Source organism: Pseudopipra pipra, chromosome 1, assembly GCF_036250125.1.
Source record: "Pseudopipra pipra isolate bDixPip1 chromosome 1, bDixPip1.hap1, whole genome shotgun sequence".
In the NCBI taxonomy this organism is placed as follows: domain Eukaryota; kingdom Metazoa; phylum Chordata; class Aves; order Passeriformes; family Pipridae; genus Pseudopipra; species Pseudopipra pipra.
Window position 1 is genome coordinate 86676334 of NC_087549.1, and position 18169 is coordinate 86694502.

General features: G+C 38.0%; 1 protein-coding gene across 6 annotated transcripts in view; it reads left to right on the forward strand.

Moving 5' to 3' along the window:
• The window catches only part of CDYL (chromodomain Y like), a 106259-nt gene that overhangs the window by 74926 nt on the left and 13164 nt on the right, over positions 1-18169 (forward strand). For 2 of the 6 annotated variants that reach the window (XM_064663411.1, XM_064663427.1), the window contains one exon: positions 8161-8205. The exons of 3 other annotated variants lie outside the window; for them this stretch is intronic. In XM_064663411.1, the coding sequence (XP_064519481.1) occupies positions 8161-8205 (45 nt within the window). Of the gene's footprint in view, positions 1-8160; positions 8206-8513; positions 8535-18169 lie in introns of those variants that run through there. One more of the 6 variants, XM_064663452.1, reaches the window with a different exon arrangement.

Consider the following 18169-nt stretch of genomic DNA (forward strand, 5'->3'; position numbering starts at 1 on the left):
TGCAGAAAAATATTTATGTGCTTCTAATTGTTTACATCTGGTTATATGTCACTTTTGCTATATTATAATAATACCTAAGAATATATACTTTGTCATATTTTGTGAAAGGAAATACATCTTAATGTGGTCACATTGTTAAATTAACCAAGAAACAAGTCTTTGCTAAGAGATAACAAAAGCTATTTTTTAAATACAGGTTATAGATGTAAATTAGATAAGACAATGTTAAATTGCTTCAATGAAGTTTAATACTAAAATCCACATAGTAAAAGAATCAATTACACTGACAAAAAAAATTAGATAAACTGAATTTAACAAAAATTAATTCTCTTGAATCATAAATGCAGCTTTGCTATACAGATGAGAAGGAACACTTTTCAGTGCAAATTAACATCTCCTACTGTGATAGATAAAGGAACATCCTTTCCTTGAAGTAATTTTTAAAACAAAAAAAAAGGTTTACAAAGAACTTTTAGTGTGTGTATGTTCACACAGGCTAACTTTCAGTGCAATGTCTAAGGTTAGTTTTTCATTGGAAATGTAACAGGAAGTTGTTATATGTCACATTTGTTGGGGCTGGATTTTTTTTAGCCATCTTACTTGCAGTATGTAAGGAAGTACTTACTTACTTTAAACTTCGTGAGAGTGATGAAACTTTATTGGCTTGAGATTTTAGCCTTTTGGGAAGAGGAAGCGTAAAAAACTCAGGCTCATTAGCTGACTTCCAAACTTAAAGGAATTTCCAGAGAATAAAGGAAAGGGAAAGGAAAAGGTCAATAGCGGAAAGTTCTGCAGTGAGTGTTGGGCTTGCATCAGAGGGAATTATATGGCAAAAAAATGTATGGGATGTCAGGAATTCCCATATCCTGAGAATGTCATATGTTTCTCTGCAGTTTGCTTTCTGAATATCTCAGCTGTCAAAGGCAGTGGAGCTGATAATCTGCTCCTCACAGAAGCCTTTGTGCAATGATTTGCGATTTAACAGAGCTTTGGCCTGTATGTCAGAGATGTGCTTTTGCTATCATGTTATAATCCGTTCAGACTTGGCCACCCTTTCAGTCTTTCTAAAAATGTTTGGCTGTGTGCACACTCAGCAAAACCCTCTTTGTTTTTCATCCATTACGTTGCCTGAAGATTGCCTACAATGAACACAGTCTGGCTTGGAAATTAACGTAACGACGCCTGCAGATGTTTCCTACTAACATGATGCTAACAGCAGAGGAAGCAGTCTCCTTTTCAGTGAGTGCATCTTCTCAGCATGGAAATAGTAGAAATGGACTTCCTTAAAAAGATGATTTTTTTTTTTTTCCCCCGAGAGGACTGAGTTTTGTAACCGACTCCTTTTGCTCTGGGAGGACTGTGATGGCTGGACCTGGGGCAACTGAGGCTCAGTCTGGGAAAACCAGGTGGAGAAGGGGCTGCTCACCAAATTGCAGCCAGCTGTGGCTGCCTGTCCTGGCAAACACTCAAGGGCTCTTTTTGCTTCAGCTCCTTTCCCCCATCTCCTTCCTTCTTGATGAATTTCATCAGCCTTTCTGTCTTTCAGTACTGTAACCCTGTGCTTCCCTGTACAAGAGTGGCTCCATGCCCTTACTACCTCCTTTCTGTGCCTGCCCCGCAGGGAGCCCACCATCTCCTGCCTGCCAGCCTGAGACAGCAGCTGCAAACTGGAAGAGGGCCAAAAGCACCGCCAGGCTGGAAAGACCCTTGTTCAACTCTTGTTTAGTGACTGAACGCTCTTTTGGTTAATGCTGATGTTTCCTGACAAAGTATTCCTTGATTTAAGGGAGAAAAAAAAAAAAAAAGGAGGAACCTGCAGGCCCTCAAGAGGGAACTGACTTTGCTTTGGCTGAGACTCATAGAAAACCCAGTTTCCCTCCTCCCCTCCCCCCCAGAAGCTTTGTATGATCAGTTAACTTTCAGCATTTGGAAGTAACTAGTAACAGTGGGCAATGCTGGACAAAACAGCATTTCCCAAAAAAGGGAAAAAAATACTCTCAAAAAGTTAACTGTGCACCTCAATAAGTGCAGTAAGTCAGGGAAGCATAGTACTCTTGAATTCTTTATGTCCACTCTTGCTATTGTTTTATCAGATAGTCCAGACTCCTACACATTGGGGAAAGGTGATTTTATTGTGGTCCACGCTTAAATGCCAGTATATTAGAGGAGTCAAACTGGCTTTACTTCTCTAGCTATAACTGTGCCAAATTCTGGTTTAATACCAAGCATTGCTGAAGGTCATCTCAGAGAATGATTCCTAGAGTTAGCTGTAAACTCCCTTGGGCAGTCCAAAAGGTATTGCACAAAGTTTATCCAGTAATAGCACCCATATTTAATTTAGATAGTATTTTGGTTGTGCTGATACCAAGGAGATTAAAAGTTTCTCCTGATGAATGACCGTTCATGTTCCTTACGCTTGAAGAAAAATTAAATTGTCATTTTTAATCAGATCATTTAGAAGGTCCCTCTTACCACAGGCTATCTTTCTCATCATTATTTTGAAACTGTTAGAAGGCTATCATTTCTTGTACCCAGTCATAGAGTCTCCTGAGTTGGCAGTATTTTACGAATAATGTATAAAATGTATAAAACAGGAGTCATTTTTACATCATTGCAGAAATGATCAGTTCAGAGTGGAGACTGAAATCCATATAAACATTATTACAAAGACCTTACATAGCATCAGATCCTAAGCTTTATGGCAGAGGTACAGATATATACATTGGAGCTGCAGTGATGGCTTCCCAGGTAAATATTCAGGCGGCTCCACAGAAAGAGGATTCTTTCCCTCCAGGGTTGATTCAAGGACACAGACATCAGATTGGAAAGCAGCAGTTAGCTATGAATCCGATTGTCTTTGTCCACAGTTTGCTAATCTGCACCTGATACCATGGGTCCAGGTACCTTATCTTGGTACTCCAGTTTGTTGAAAAGCCTTTCGGTCAGGGGAAAAAAAGGCAAAAGTGCTGCATAGTGTAATCACATATGCATCACAGAATACTAGGAAATAGGGCTGGAAAAGACCTTTGTCATCTAATCCATCCTCCTCCTCCCCCAGACTGCTCTGCAGGTGCTGTTGTTGATTCAGTCAAACTGTTTTTACGTGCAAAGGAATCCATCAGAGTCAGTGGGAAACACCTGTAGCTCTGGGGTTAAAGAATGTGCCAGCTAGTAAAAAGGCTAGTAACTGTTGTGTCACTATGCAGGAATAAGAGCAAGGAACTGCAAAATGGAGGTAAGTTCTCTCTGAGGGTCATCTGGTGGAACAGAAGGTGTTTTAGGCAGTGTGATAGTCAGAATGCCATCTGCTTTTGTAGATGCCCTTGGGACAATAGAAGTATTGATAATTCTAGCTGGTCAAGGGTGTAGTGGAAAAGAGTTTATTGAGGAAATGTATCAATGAAAATAATATGCATGTCTCTGGAAATGCTTGTTTGCTGTTGAACCTTTTTGTCTGTGAAGACTAAAAAATGAGGGAAATCTCATTTTTCTTTCGGAATCTGGGTTGAATTTACTTGTTGAAGTGTTTGGTTGTATCAGAGCATTAAAAGGCATTGTTTGGAAATATAATAAAGTGGATTTTCAACACATGACAGTGGATGTATGTTATTTTAAATGGACCATACTTCACCTTTTTTGCTTATGGGCGCTGGTTATTTGCCTCGTTGCATAGTGTGATTGTACAGAGCCATCAGCACTAGCTCACTAGTGAGCCTGTATGAGACAAATGCTTTGGGTTTTGTAGTTGAACCCTGACTGGGAGAGGGGATGCTTTTGGAAGGAAAGTAATTACGAGAAGTTGTTGTTTCCAATTGTGTTGTGACCACTGACATGTGTAGTTTTTTAAGTTACCAAAGCACAATGAAATCACTTTCAAAGGGTGATCTTGAAACAACACAGGCCTGAGTTCAAGCTACTGGTTTCTCTCTACCACACAAAGGAAAAATCTTTTCAGTTAAATCATTTCTGTCTTTCAGCTAAACACATGTGTGACTGAAGTTATGATCAATTTTAAATTGACCTGTAGGATATAGTGCTAGGTTTGTTCTGCTTCAATTTTAACCTTCCTCAAGGAGAATCTAGTGAGTTAACTGCTATGTTAATGTTTGCAAATTTTATTATGTTTCTTATTTATCTTTGCTACAAGTAAGGTGAAGAATACATATTCATGTTTATACAGAAAAAGAATTAAAACTATTGCATTAGCTCTAGTAATAAGTGCTATAATTGTATTATTCCTGAATGTATACAGGCAATATTCTTTTTAACAATAGAAATTGCAACAAAAGTAAAGAACAGGGAAGAGTAGAATACTATTTATAAATTAGTGCCATTTATTAAATGCACATCTGACTTTGTTTTGAAGCAGCATTTTTGCTTTGGTTCAGAACAGTTTGAAAGATGTTACATAGAAGGATTAAATCTCAAAACAAAAGAACCACCCTTTTAGGTTTGCTTTTGTGTTTCCAGTTTACCCTCTGAGCCAAAATCCATTATTTGCCCCCTTCTGCTTTTGATTGATTCCTCCTTCATGGTCGTCATATTCAGTTTTCATATGCTACAGGGAACATATATGAGCTAGATGAAAAGGAACAGATAGTTCTGAACTTTAAACCTTAACCATCCTGAAAGGAAGGGAAAGGCTTTGCCTCCTGGCTGTTATACACAGAGTGAGGCATGGTGAAAAACTTGTCTTGGAGAGAAGCAGTTGTGATAGAACCACCCCAAGTTGGCACAGTGCGAGTTCCTCTCTGAAAGCAAAGCTGTTTTATGGGCTGGTGATCATAGAATCATTTAGGTTAGAAAGGGCATTTAAGACCATCTCAGCCCAGCTCTGCCAAGTCCACCACTAAGCCATGTCCCTAAGTACCACATCTACATGGGCAACCTGTCATGGCATGTGAATGAAATGTGTTTTGGAATGAGGTCTACTGTTTACCATAGCCATTAGTTTAGGGAAGACAACTTTCCCAACAGCTTTAGAGTCTGTGTCTGTTTCACTGTTTTCTGTGTCCTTCAGAAGACTGACAAAATTGGCAACAAAATAATCCCAAATCGGCTTTTTGAGTACATATGGCACTAATATAATTCTCAGAGATGTCAGGGCACTCTCTAACAACATTTTCTAGGGGCTTACTGAAGCATTTGTTAGACTGATTTGTAGAGCCTCAGCTTGAACTTTAGTCTCTTTTCCTGTTCCTTGCAGTCTACTCTAGAAGTTATTATAGTCAAAACTCATCCTGCCTGGACCTAGCAGGCAGGGAAGTCCCTGCTTGTGAAGAGGAGGTGATGAATAGTCACGCTTCTCTGACTGTCCCTGTTCATGCTTCATCCCACTGCGCAGACTGTGGCAGCCTCAGCGGTTTTACCTCCCACCTCCCTCTGTAGGTCGTGTCTCAGCGGGACATCCTGTTCACTTTCTATTCCATTTTCTTTTCTGTGACAGCTTCTCTCATTCCTTTGCTAAACATTGATTAAACTACAAATTGATGGCAGCGACGAAATGCACTGTATTTCTCTTTCAGATATGGCAACAGTTTTTCTCATTATTTTTGTGTTTGGGAAAGTTTAAGGAGTTTACATCACAGGCTGTTTTCTACTGTAAAAGTAAACTAGTCCACAGATTGGTTCTAAACTACAAGCCACCTTATGTTTGCAAAAGTAGTTCCCAGTCTTGGTGGATTTTGTCGCCATGTAATTGAAATATTAGAAGATAGATTCACAGCCAGTGGGGAGGGGGGGGTGTTAAAATGCTAATTGTTATCTACTAGTCAGTATATTACTTAAACTGGAGAAAAATATGTTGCTGTTCTCATTAGACACAGTGCTTTTCACCTAACTCTCAGTTATCATGTCCTCTTTCCCCCCACCTCCTCCCCACACATCACTGGTCAGCAGCAGCACATGGGAAATGATCAAGCTGAAAATTAACCCAATACACACCACAAAAATGTTTGGTTGCTGTTAAATTAATTTTGTCAGGTTTTGTGGTATTTTTGGCATGTCTTCATTTGTTTATGTCAGTTTATTACTCATTTCTTGCTACTTAGTCGTAAGTTGATATTTCTGTCCAAATACTCTGAGCCCAGAGTAGGAAAACACTAGTACTTTTGCCCAGATATTCTGCTGTAGTTGAACTGTATTTAAAGTTTTTCATAATTTTGGTTTAGGATTCCAGTTGTCTTACTTGAGGCTGGGAAAGGAAAGTCAAATGGGGCAAAATCACAGGTGATAGTTTTAAACTGAAATTTGGTTTAACTCTGGAAGGGAAGGTATTAAGGAATCCAGCTACCTTGCTTCTGGGTTAGGCAGAAGTACCTGCAATGAACGACTTGTTTCTGATCTGGCAGGCTATGCAGGGAAGAAATAGAGCAGTGAAGGGAAATGAATCTTCATGTTACGTAAACTAGATCGGTGCTTTGGTACTGCCAAGTAATTCAGTATATGGTGCTTGCCCAGGTCATGGGTACAGTGGGGCTCATGGAAGTTCCTGATTTTCCTGAATTTTCCAGCTAAATGGAATGCCAGACTGCTGGCAAGAACAGTCAAGCCCAAGGACAGACATGAAGCGGATTTATTTCTCCTTCTAGCAGGGATGAACTTGCTTACTATATTTGCAAGTGTCAATCTGATCTGAGCCAGCATATGATTGTGCTGCTTCTTGTTTATAGACTCTTGCCTGGTTTCAGGGGATAAGGGGTGGGGAGTAATCCCTCTTCGAAAAGCAAAACCCATATAATTCTTTTAGAAATTTCAATAAGCATATAATTTTGTTTAAAATTAATGAAAAAGTAAGATGATCCCACCCCAATCTTAATTATGATTATTCAAAAGAACAACTTGAAAATACGCTTACTTGAGGAATTGATAGTATTTTAACTGAGCTGTAGGGGGAAATATCTGATGATGTGGTATCTTTTGTGATGTAGCTGGAGTGGCAAAGTCATCCACTGTAGTAATTAAAAAAGGACAAGGTGTTTAGGATTGCAAAACACCAATATTTTTATGTATAGATAAGAACAGAATAGAAAACTCTAAGCAAGAAATTTGCTTCAGTCAACTGTTGATCTTATGACAACATACTGGTGACATGGCAACATATTCTGAGAGGAAATGGAGATTCAGAGTTTCTTTTAACTTTGTGTATCAAACTCCCAATGACAGAGAATGTTAGCTGTGTTATCATACAATAACCCTGAAATTTGTGTTGCTACAAATTTCCACTTTTGAGCATCAATAAAAGCTTATGTGTGTTAGGATTTTTAGGAAGTAGAATTAATTTTAGGTAGAAAATTTTTACTTTTCAATGTATTTTCAACTTTATGGTGCTAAGAATTATTCTATGTATACAGTTTTGATGCTGAGCAAAATAAAGTTGCTCCTGTGATGAGATCATTCTTTTAAAATCCTGAAATTTACATTACATGTAAGTACATATGATAGTAAGGCTTCTGATGCATGTTTTGTAATGGTATGAAACTGCAAAATATTGGTAAAATACATTGCAAATAATGAGTGAACTCCTGTAAAAAGATGAAATTTCTCTGTGGTACCCAGTATGGCTCTCATGAGTATTGCTTTGGATCTCCAGGAGGTTTTAACTGGAAGGACACTTCTGAAACATGACTTTGAGGGCAGTCTTGTTTATAAACAGAAACAAACTTCAGAAGTTTAAGGCTGCCTTTTTTTTAAGATTTTTTTTTAAACCTATATCTGAAACTACATCAGTACAAATTTTATTACTCAGTGTACCTTACAAATTTACTAGTTTTTAAGCAAGCAATTCTTGGAGGTATTTCACTTGCTGTGATACATTTCCCACATAGACTATCACATTTGTCTCTTTCTTTTTTTTTTTTTTTTTACTGTCAATCACCAGTCCTGCCATGTTCAAGCCTTTTAGTATGTCATTTGTTATATGTTCAATATATTCATATTCATTATAAATATTTTTCTGGTTTCCTATGGCATGCTGGTTTCCCCACTAATATTTTAATTGCCTTTGTAGCTTATACTGCGTTTCACATTTGGTTTTGGTCTAATTCTCCTCTCTCTTTTTTTCTTTATCACTGGAAAAATAATTTGTGTTTAGCATCTGTAACTATGAGTACTTCAGAGTTTTACTTTGCATTTCTAATACCCGTTCTTTATCTGTTTTAGCATCTCCCTGTATTCTTCCCAGTGTTCTTTACTTCCTATTTTCTTGTAAGTATAGCATATTCTCTTTTTCCCCTCAGTTTCTATTGACCTGTTTAACCGTGTGGAGTTAATTGAAGCTACATCTCGCTCCTGAAGAAAATAATATAATCACTGTATAAATTCAGTTCCATTTATACACCCTCTCCTTATGACTGGGGTATCTTGCTATTTGTCTAAAAAGTATTAAATGCAATATCTTTTTACCTAACACAGCTGTCTAAAATTGCACAGCATTCATCTTGGTAGAAATTAAATTTCTATTCCATTTGCTGACACTGTCCTGTTTCTATTTTCTTTATTCTGTTTTTTTAGTGTTTGGAATCTGACATGAACAGGTGGGTCCCTGGCAGGTTTCAGGAAACAACCAGTCATGTAATTCATCTATCATTTTGTGGCATCTATGACATGTTCTAAATGGTTTCCAAGTTAAAATTGAGCTCACGGTTGTGGCTAGTTATGTACTAGTCCCATTATTTTTGTGTACACTATCTGTGCTTTACTCAATAGTCATTCTTCTGTCTTTTGTGTAGTGACTTCACTTGATATTTTTGGTTTCCCTTTGTGTTCTTAATGGATTGTTTCCTAAGGCAAGATTCAGCATTTTAGGCATCTACTGTATCTAAAAATGTTCAGAGCCTGTCACCCATGAACCACCTCGTAGTAAACAGAAGTCTAAGCACAGCTTTATGAACTTCCTGCTGAACATGTGAGGCTTCAGTGCTGGACTTTGGAATTGCAGCAATGGGACTGTAACAATTTGCAAGCCCAAAATTCAAATGGAGATGATTTTTTTTTTCTTTTCCCCTGCTTTCTCAAATTGCTAGGTTGTTGACCCAAGTCCTTCTATGCCCTTGCAGTGATATTTTTTAAAATCTACAAATTTACTCTTGAACTGTGAACGCACCAGTATGACTTCTGTGAAAAGATGTGCTCATACCTCCATCTCCAAATAGTCAAATAAACCTTGCTTTCCTATTGCCAGCTACACAAACTATAAAATTCTCCCTGAGGCCACTGCACACTTTGATTTAAAGTATCAGACATGATACGCTTTGTTCTTGGTTTTTGTGTAGCAACGGGTGTCATGATACCTAAATAAACCTCCCTTGGTTTTGGTGTGGTTGACAGTAGTTGCTAAGTCCTACTCTCTGAGACAGATTTTAACTGGTTTGTCTTTCTTGAAACTTTGCCTTAAACCACACTGGCTTTTCTGTTGCTTGGTTTTTTTCTCTGTCACATCTGTAACTTCTTAATTTCTTGATTTTTTTTCTTCAAAATTTCAGCCTCTTAGTATTAGTATTAATAATAATTTAGAGGCTGAGGTTTAATATTAATATATAAAATTTATATTAATGTATAATATATTGGTGCTGCTGAAACTTAAATATCATAGTGCTTATTCTGTTGCCTCGTTAGCTATCTCTTCTGTCTAGCAATAGTATCATCATTAGTACTTTCATCTAGATACATATAATTTCTCTAAAGAAAAAAAATCCAGTACTTCATAAAAGCAGATTTTTACGGGAGAAAATAGCCTTTGGGTATTGGGACCGCCTGTAACCAATAATCCTGGATTCTATACTGACTTGCTTTGTAGCCTGAGGGAATCCACTTTGGCAGCTTTGCACCATATTCTCTGTATGGCAGCATGTGTTAACTACTTAATTAGTGGTTTGTGGACTTATCAGTTTAGGGTGTTTGTGTGTAGATTTTTCTTTTGATAGTTTGTTCATAAATATGACAACAGTCAATGAAGTAGAAAGCCTAAGGTCTTAAATAGAAGCTTACTGCTTTCCTCAGCAATATGAAGAGCACCCACCCAGACAGTACCCGTGCATGTGTGATCCAGCCTGCTGTGTAACGACAGCCTCCAGTCCTCCCAGTTGCTGGCTGAGAAGCTGTTCACTGCTTTCAGCTGTGCTTGTTTCCTTGGAATTTACCCTGGCCATGTTTCTTTTTATGTATTTGCTTATTTACTTCTACATTCTTTATTGCAAAATTTGTTGAAAACATGTTCTTATGGTGGCCATTTTCCCAGGACCCAAAGCCATCGTTGTAGAATGGTTTGGGTTGGAAGGGGTCTTAAAGATCATCTAGTTCCAATCCCTCTGCCATGGGCAGGGACACCTTCCACTAGACCAGGTTGCTCAAAGCCCCATCCAGCTTGGCCTAGAACACTTCCAGGGACAGGGTATCTCCAGTTTCTCTGGGCAACCTGTTCCAGTGCCTCACCACTCTCACAGTAAAGAATTTCCTTCTAGTATCTAATCTAAACCTCTCCTTTCAGTTTAAAGCCATTCCCCCTTGTCCTATTACTACATCCCCTTGTCAAAAGTCTCGCTTTGACTTTCTTGTAAGACCCCTTTAGGTACTGGAAGGCTGCTCTAAGGTCTCCCTGGAGCCTTCTCTTCTCCAGGCTGAACAGCCCCAACTCTCTCAGCCTGTCTTCATAGGATAGGTGCTCCAGATCTCTGATCATCTTTGTGGCCTCCTCTGGACCTGCTGCAGCAGACCTGTGTTCTTGTTATGCTGGGGGCTGTGCTTAAGATCTTCACTGCCTCTGCAAATCCCACACGTGGAGAACTATACCATTTGTACTGGGATCAAGCTGTAGGGAAAGATGACGTGAAAACAAATGCCTCCCATGTCTTTTAGTACTTGCCTGCAGTGATACAGCACAAAGCCTAATTGAGAGAGGATATCATATATTTTTTCCTCATACAAAGCATCTGATCCAAGTCTTTTGGTAGTTGACTGTAGGACTTCGAGTTTTTTTTAGTTTTGTTGCTTCGTTTTGGAGGGGGTGGTTGTTGTTTTCTTTGTTTATTTGGGGGTTTTATTATTATTTAATATAGGAAGAATAAAGAATTCTAGATATGCACCATGAGTTCACCAGCTGAGGTAAGTCCTCACGTATGTGCTGATCCTGGCTAGAATTGCCAAAAACCACACAGGAGAGATCAGATTCATCTTGAAAGCACAGGTTATATTTACTTACTCCTTTCCATCATGCCTCATTTCAGCTGTTGCCAGTAGATCGTATTTGGAATTTATTCCTCTCCAACGGTACAAAAGGACAAATTTGGCAAGGTGATACACTGTTCTGAATTACTTTTTAGTTCAGGGCATCTAACTAACTATCCAGCTACCTGTTGCATGGGATACCCAAAGACACATTTCTTCATCCTTCTTTTAATGTGGGCTTATTTTCCCAGAATATTGGGAAAACGGTCGGAGAGATTGCCTCTAGAACAATTTGTGAATACCTCTTTAAATGTGGTGTAAATATCAGTTGTGTGTTTTGCCTAAAAACAAGGTCTTCTGGAAATCTTTTTGTCTCAAATCTTTAACTCTTCAGTGGAGACTACTTTCTGTTGATTATCTCTGAATCAAAAGTGAGAACCTACTTGGCACATGCATTTTTTAATATGCCATTCATCAGAGGATCCTAAAGCTGTGTTTACACTTTCCCAAGACTTCTGATTTTCTTTTCACCCTATTTTCTCCATTGGTGTCAATGTCCAGCTCGTGGTTTTTGCTCCACAACCATTCAGGCAGCAGCAATGTTTAAGGAGCTAGCAGCCCCCTTACTTAAGTGCAGAGCTTAGGACTAAACACCCAGCACTGCAATGTTTAGTTTTTCACTTTTTGGGAACCTCTTTGAAAAGCCAGAGACTTCTTCTTTGTTCTTCCCCTTCCCACCCCAACCAGTTATTTCTGCCAAGGCCAGTAATTTCTGATAAGAGGGTGCTGCTACAGAACAGCTTGCCTGTGTTAGTAGCAGCCAGCAACATTATGTATTGCAGGTTACTCAAGGATAAAGTATAACTGGTCATGGTAAGGCACACAGCTGTGCACCCTTGTGTACTGGAAGATGGCTTCAGGTTCATTTGCCACCTCTAAATGAACTTCTTGGTGAATATCCCACAGGAGGTTGAGGCATCTTCTGTGAATAGCAGACATTAGACAGTGGCTGGAAAGACATGTGTGCCTTCTTGAGGTAGATATGTAAAAATAGTCGCTTCTTCCCAGCAGGGATGAACTCCAGATACTTGGAGCACTCTGATCTTGGGGTTCCCTGAAAAGCTTGGCACATGCACCTCAGTGTTCTGAACCTCTGAAAGTCTCGAGCCTTCTTTGTCTACTACTTTTCTGCATCAAAATGCCAAATGTGGGGGGGTGAGGGGCAGTTGTGAATGGAGTTCTTGCAAACTCTGGTATTAAAAACCTCATCTATGTGATAAGAATGAACCTGCCAATAAGTATTCCCATGTGTTTTCAAAATGAAGGTAAATGAAAGAGTTCTGCCAGTACAGTGCTATACCTATCTGTGTAAATCTCATTCTTAATTTAGCTAAGATATTTTAGAATGTTTTGATGTACTTACAAGCATTAGATCCTGTGTACTATGATATGTATATGCTTATGTCTATAGAGGAAATTACCTGTGATGTCTTCTGGCAGTATCTGCTCTAGACTAGCCTTGCATTAGGGCACTGATATTGCACAGAAAGCCATTTTTCCCATCACCCTGGGGATTGGATTAAATTGCAGTGAGGTGCTTTTAATATAGAATGTGTTCACCTCAGGAGTTAGTGTGAAATAGCTGGGTTTAAACCTTAGCCTATTTTGAAATAGCTTTCCTCTCTAGATGAGCCCCAAGAGATGTCCTTGCTTAACTCTCAAATTTGAGAGCATTTTGAATGAATGCTGCGGTATCATAACCTGCAGCTCTAAAAATATCAAGATAGAAGAGTTTTCCCTTATGAAATGTTCCCAGTATTAAAAGGCCACAAAAATGAGTCTGTAGCCTGGGGAAGGTTTTTCTTGTTTGTCCTTATTTGTGTTAGGAGAGGGACATTTCTTTTCCGCCATAAGACTGGAAAGTTTACTTAATACCTTATGCGTAAAAATGCACAGCTCCTTTTCAAAGATAGTAAAACTTAATCAGACTCCTTAAAAGATATGTTGCCAACTTATATATTAAGGTTATCCTTTTTGTTTTTATGGGCATGGTCTTAACAAAGCATTAGACCTAACATTTGTTATTTCCATCTTTTAAAATATGTAAGCTTTCTTTTATTTCCACTTATATGATATAAAATAGACTAAGGTAAACCTAATTAACTCAAGGGTGGAGAAATACCATTTTCTCTTGTATTGGTTGCCCACTTTCAGTAATAGAATTTTGTGTTCTGATCAGTTGCATTTTTGATTGGCATTGAGTTTATCTTCGCATGAATGCTTATGCTCTGAGAAGGAAAGACATTCAAAAGCAAAAATAATTAAATACCTATAACCTACTAAAATCCAATACAACCAGTAATGCTGCCCTTTTCCTAACAATATTAAAATAACATAAATATATTTGATGTTCTGAGTAATCAAAAAACCAGAGAAACCTATCTACAAAAGAGGGGGGAAGGCTACTGTGGACCATATTACTCTAAATGTGACATGGCAGTCAAGATTAAAAGCTAGTGTAAGATGAAAAAACTTGAAAAATTGAGTAGAGAAACATTACCAAGGTACAGATGTATATTTGTCTTCTCATGGTAGTTTAGTCCACAACAACGTCCTGTAAGAAATGTAGGTTTAATAGGAGCAATGTTTCAAAGTGACATTTACAATTAACACCCATAAAAATATATGGAAGAGAAGGAATGAAAGGGCATGAGAAGAGGGCTGTTTAGGAATTGAAGGTAGACATTGACAATCAAGCCTGCCAGCCACTGCACAAGTGCTTGCTTCTGAGTTGTTATGTATTGCTGGTGCTCCACCAAGTTCTACCATCATAATTTGCCAGTTAATCTGTGCTTAAAACCTACATTCTTTGTGTATTGAAATGTGACATATTTGCAAAAACAACTGAATGTGGCTGAACAGCATCTTATAGTTCCGTGTAACTATGTCTTTGAAACGGAATCAAGAAATTGTTAACTTTGTTAGAAAGGATAAGGTTACAGAACACACACACTCCCTCCCTCCCCCTCAACAGTAAGAGTTTTGAGGAGGGTTCAACACCAACAGCAGGGTATCACAGTGACCAGCAGCCCATAATCTGAAGAATTTTCATCCTTTCCGAATGCCCTTTCAGAAACACAGAGCAAATCATCATTTTAGGTAAAACGTACAATAAATTGAGACATTTTTTTCTTACAAATATTTATAGTGATGTTTCAAAGGAAGGTGGAACTTTTGTTTGATTCCAAAATGTAAATGCTATTAATATATATACTCAGACAAAAAATGGACACATACATAGCAGGTTTTGAACCCCCATTTTTAGTTTCTATAATCTGTGCCAATACACTAGAATTCTGAGATATTTTCTGTGTAATTGCTGAAGCAGAGGTGGAAAAATTACTGGAAACTGTTATATATTATGTTTGCATTTGCATTTTCCCATCACTGTCTGGGATCTGTGTCTTGTGTGAAATATTTGATGTAGTGCAGAGGTAAGACTGGAAAAGCTTAGCAGTGTTTACAGTTAGAGCTTGCTAGTACATATGAACATGAAGCAAAACACCCTTGTGTGTAGGCAAAACAATGAAACGTGAGGTAACCCGCACTGGACAACTTATGTGAAGTCTTGCATATTATCTATACAGGGAACAATAAAGCAGTGAAAGTAGATAAAGGATTTTAAAAAATGCAACTTACTTCTAGCACTGGCTTTTAATTTTTTTTTTTGTTGTTGAAAATTCAATTTTTTTTTCCAATCAGTGTTCCAGATCATATTGTTCCCTGTCTGGTACTTGAGTTGTACTCAGTTATCACTGGAGTGTTATTTTTGCAGTTAACACTTTAAGACATTGTTGCTGCTGGTGTTTGTTCATTTGCTTATTCAAGTGGGATGCTTATTAACCCCTTCATCGCTTAGTGTACGAGAGGATGTGGTTGATGAATTAAGGTATATGAGTCCTTGAAGCTCCTTTTAATCACTGAAGCCTTCTCTGAAAATACTGAGTGATTTTGTGATTTAAAATGAGGGATGACTTTCAGTGCAGATGAATGCCAAGAAACGAGGAGGGGACAAAACAGACTTATAGGCAAAACCTGTGCCTATAACAAAACATAAATCAGTGACTAGTTCCTGACTTCATGTTGCTGCTCAGGTAAAGGGCATTTGGTTTGTTTTGGGTAGTTTTCTGTAAACATCTGTTCGGTCCTAGTTTAAAAAAAAAATCCCTGTTTTGAATATCATGTGCCATTTTACACACTGTTCCAAGATTTAGTAGAAGAGGAAGAGGCATGGAGAGGAATGGCTGGCTTCTGGAAGAAGAAAGGGAAAATAAGATGGGGGCTAATAAATCTGTGATGAAAGGGATGAAGAAAGTCAAGACGTATGTTGTAGAACTTGCTGCCAAGAGGTACTTCGGAAGACAAACCCGTAGTGGTTTCAAAAGTAAATTGTACAATCCCATGGGGGAGAAGAGTTTAATTACATGAGCTTTGTTGCAGCCTATGATTCTGGGCATGCAAATTTTAGTGGTGGCTGGACTTATAATACTTGGACAGTATCATTCATACCTCCCAAGTTCTTATGCTTGTTCCTTAGGCATCTATGCCTTTCGGAAACGTCACGTTCTGTCACTCAAACCTTTGAATAAAGAGCACCACTACTAGCACCTGTGTACCCAAAAAGAAGCATGCAAAAGAAGCTTGACTGATTTTAGAGCATCTCTTTGGATGTGTCCCCAGTATTGTTGCAGGGAGGGGAGTGTTTACGTTCAAGGTTTGCTGTGTAAGCGAAACTGAACTTCTTAAGAATTTAGGAGACAATAACAGTGAGGCACAAATATCTTAGTGGAGCTTGGGATTGTAACTTTGGATAGTTGTGAAGTCCTGTGTTACTTGCTTTGTTTTTAACTCTGACATCTGACATCATGCATTTTAATTGTTATCCCGCTCACATTTTAAAGAGGTTTCTTTTTTTCTGTCTTCTGCCAGTGGAATGCAGATGATGATGCCCTTTTCTAACATTGGTATTTTGTGCCTATCTTCCTTTGGACAAGAGCAATTCCTTTCTTATCTCTTATTCATAGCTTTTTTTTTTCCCCCTCCAAGGGCAGCTGCATGAAATTGGTGACTGTTACCAGGTTTGGATTAGCAGCTGCAAAACAAAATAGTCCTCTTAATTTCATTTAGTATCTGTATGGTGAAGCTTTGGCTTTGTGCAGCAGTAGCATGTCTTCACCTCTGAGATCACGTTACATTAGCAGTTTGCAGGTGGAACATGCAACTATAAGCTGTTTGTTTACCTCTTAAACAAACACGGTTCTGCATTAGTTGACAATATCCAGGGTAAACTGTCTTTTTTCCAAACCCTTATTTATTTTTGGATGCTCAGTTTGAAAAGAGCAGACTGTGTTGTTTTGTTTGTCTTTTACATGTATTAAAATGCAGAACTGCTTTTGGTTTGTTATGAAATCCTATTTTGAAACATTAAAATGTAGTTGTAATTAACCTGAAGATAAGTAATCTCAGTGCAAAGTTTTCATGCAAGGAAATCTGTGGCAATACAGTTTATTCTCAATGGCACTTTCTTATTTTGTCCTCATTTGCTGCAAGACATGTCCAAGATGTGCAGCAAAACAACCTTTGCCAGTGTATATGTAGCATGAAGCACTGCTTTATGTCTCTGCATTGTCTCTTCACCCCTTAGGATCAAATGCTAAAAGAAAGAGCCCTCTGTGCTGTCAGGTGTACTAGGTCCCAGACTTACAGGGATAATGACAAACACTAACAAACCTATTTTAACTCCTTTGGTGCTGTTTTCTGATCCGTATTAGCTGGCTGAGTCTCCCTGGACAGAGGTGTGGTTTCTAAAGTTAACAGGTTTTTAATTCCAGCCTAAGGATCCTAAAAGTGTGTTTTCAGTATTGCATATAAGAGTATTCTTCCACTGAACTGCAGCTTGTGGTTTGAAACTACAACTGTTGACAAGTATAGACAGCGTTTATATAAAAACTCAGAAGGTCTCTTGTCAGTTCAATAAGCATGAAAAGAGGCCTGTAGTGTTTACATCTTGGTCTCTCTTGCCAGAAGTTTTGTCTCTCAAAGTATATAATCATTGCCTCTTGCATCTCAAAAGTCATTTTCTGGTATTTGAGTATAGCTTTGGAAGTGTGAGTCATGGGAAAATATAGGCTCAAAGCTCTTGCACGAGTTTACTGACTCTTGCTTTGGCTTAATCTAGTCTATTGTGCTCTCCCAATCCTCCATGTTTTTCACTATGGCTAGGACAGAAGACAAAAAACTTTCACTGGGGTTTAAAAATCAGAGATGATTTCAGTTGTTTTAATTTGCATTTCCTATGGGAAAAAAAGCCAATGAAGCCAGTGATGCCATTTCATCTTGTTTTCCTAGTGAAATATGGAACAACACTGGTGTTCCTGCAAATTCCCTTTCAAGGGAATTCTTTTAAAGGAATGTAATTGCCATAGTATGGTTTACAAGCGAAAGGTATTGAAAGCATCCCTCATCAACTTCATACTTGGTATGCATCAAATTTTTATTTATTCTGCTGAAATGAAAAAAAGGAATTTCATAAGCTATGAAAAATTTGGGAATAAATGTGAAACTTTTTTGACAGTATAAAATATTAATTTTCTGTTTAATTTCTGCCTCTGAAACTGATCACACACTGAATCCAGTTTCTTACTCTTCACTTCAAACAACTAAAAAATCATGAGTTGTCTTTAACTTCTTCACAAAAAGTGATATGGAGAGAATTAAATCACTGTTACAATGAGAAAGACCTTCAAAAGTAAAATAAAACCTTATTATTGTATAGCTCATTTAATAGGCAACTTGCCTAATTAATCATAACATTTATAATAAAATGTTTATTTTAAAATATTTTATGTAAAAATTTCATTTATAGCTGAAGGCAGTTTCTGAAATACAAATAGGAAAATGTATAATATTCTAAATTTTGATTGTGTTAGTCTCTTATTGTCTCTCT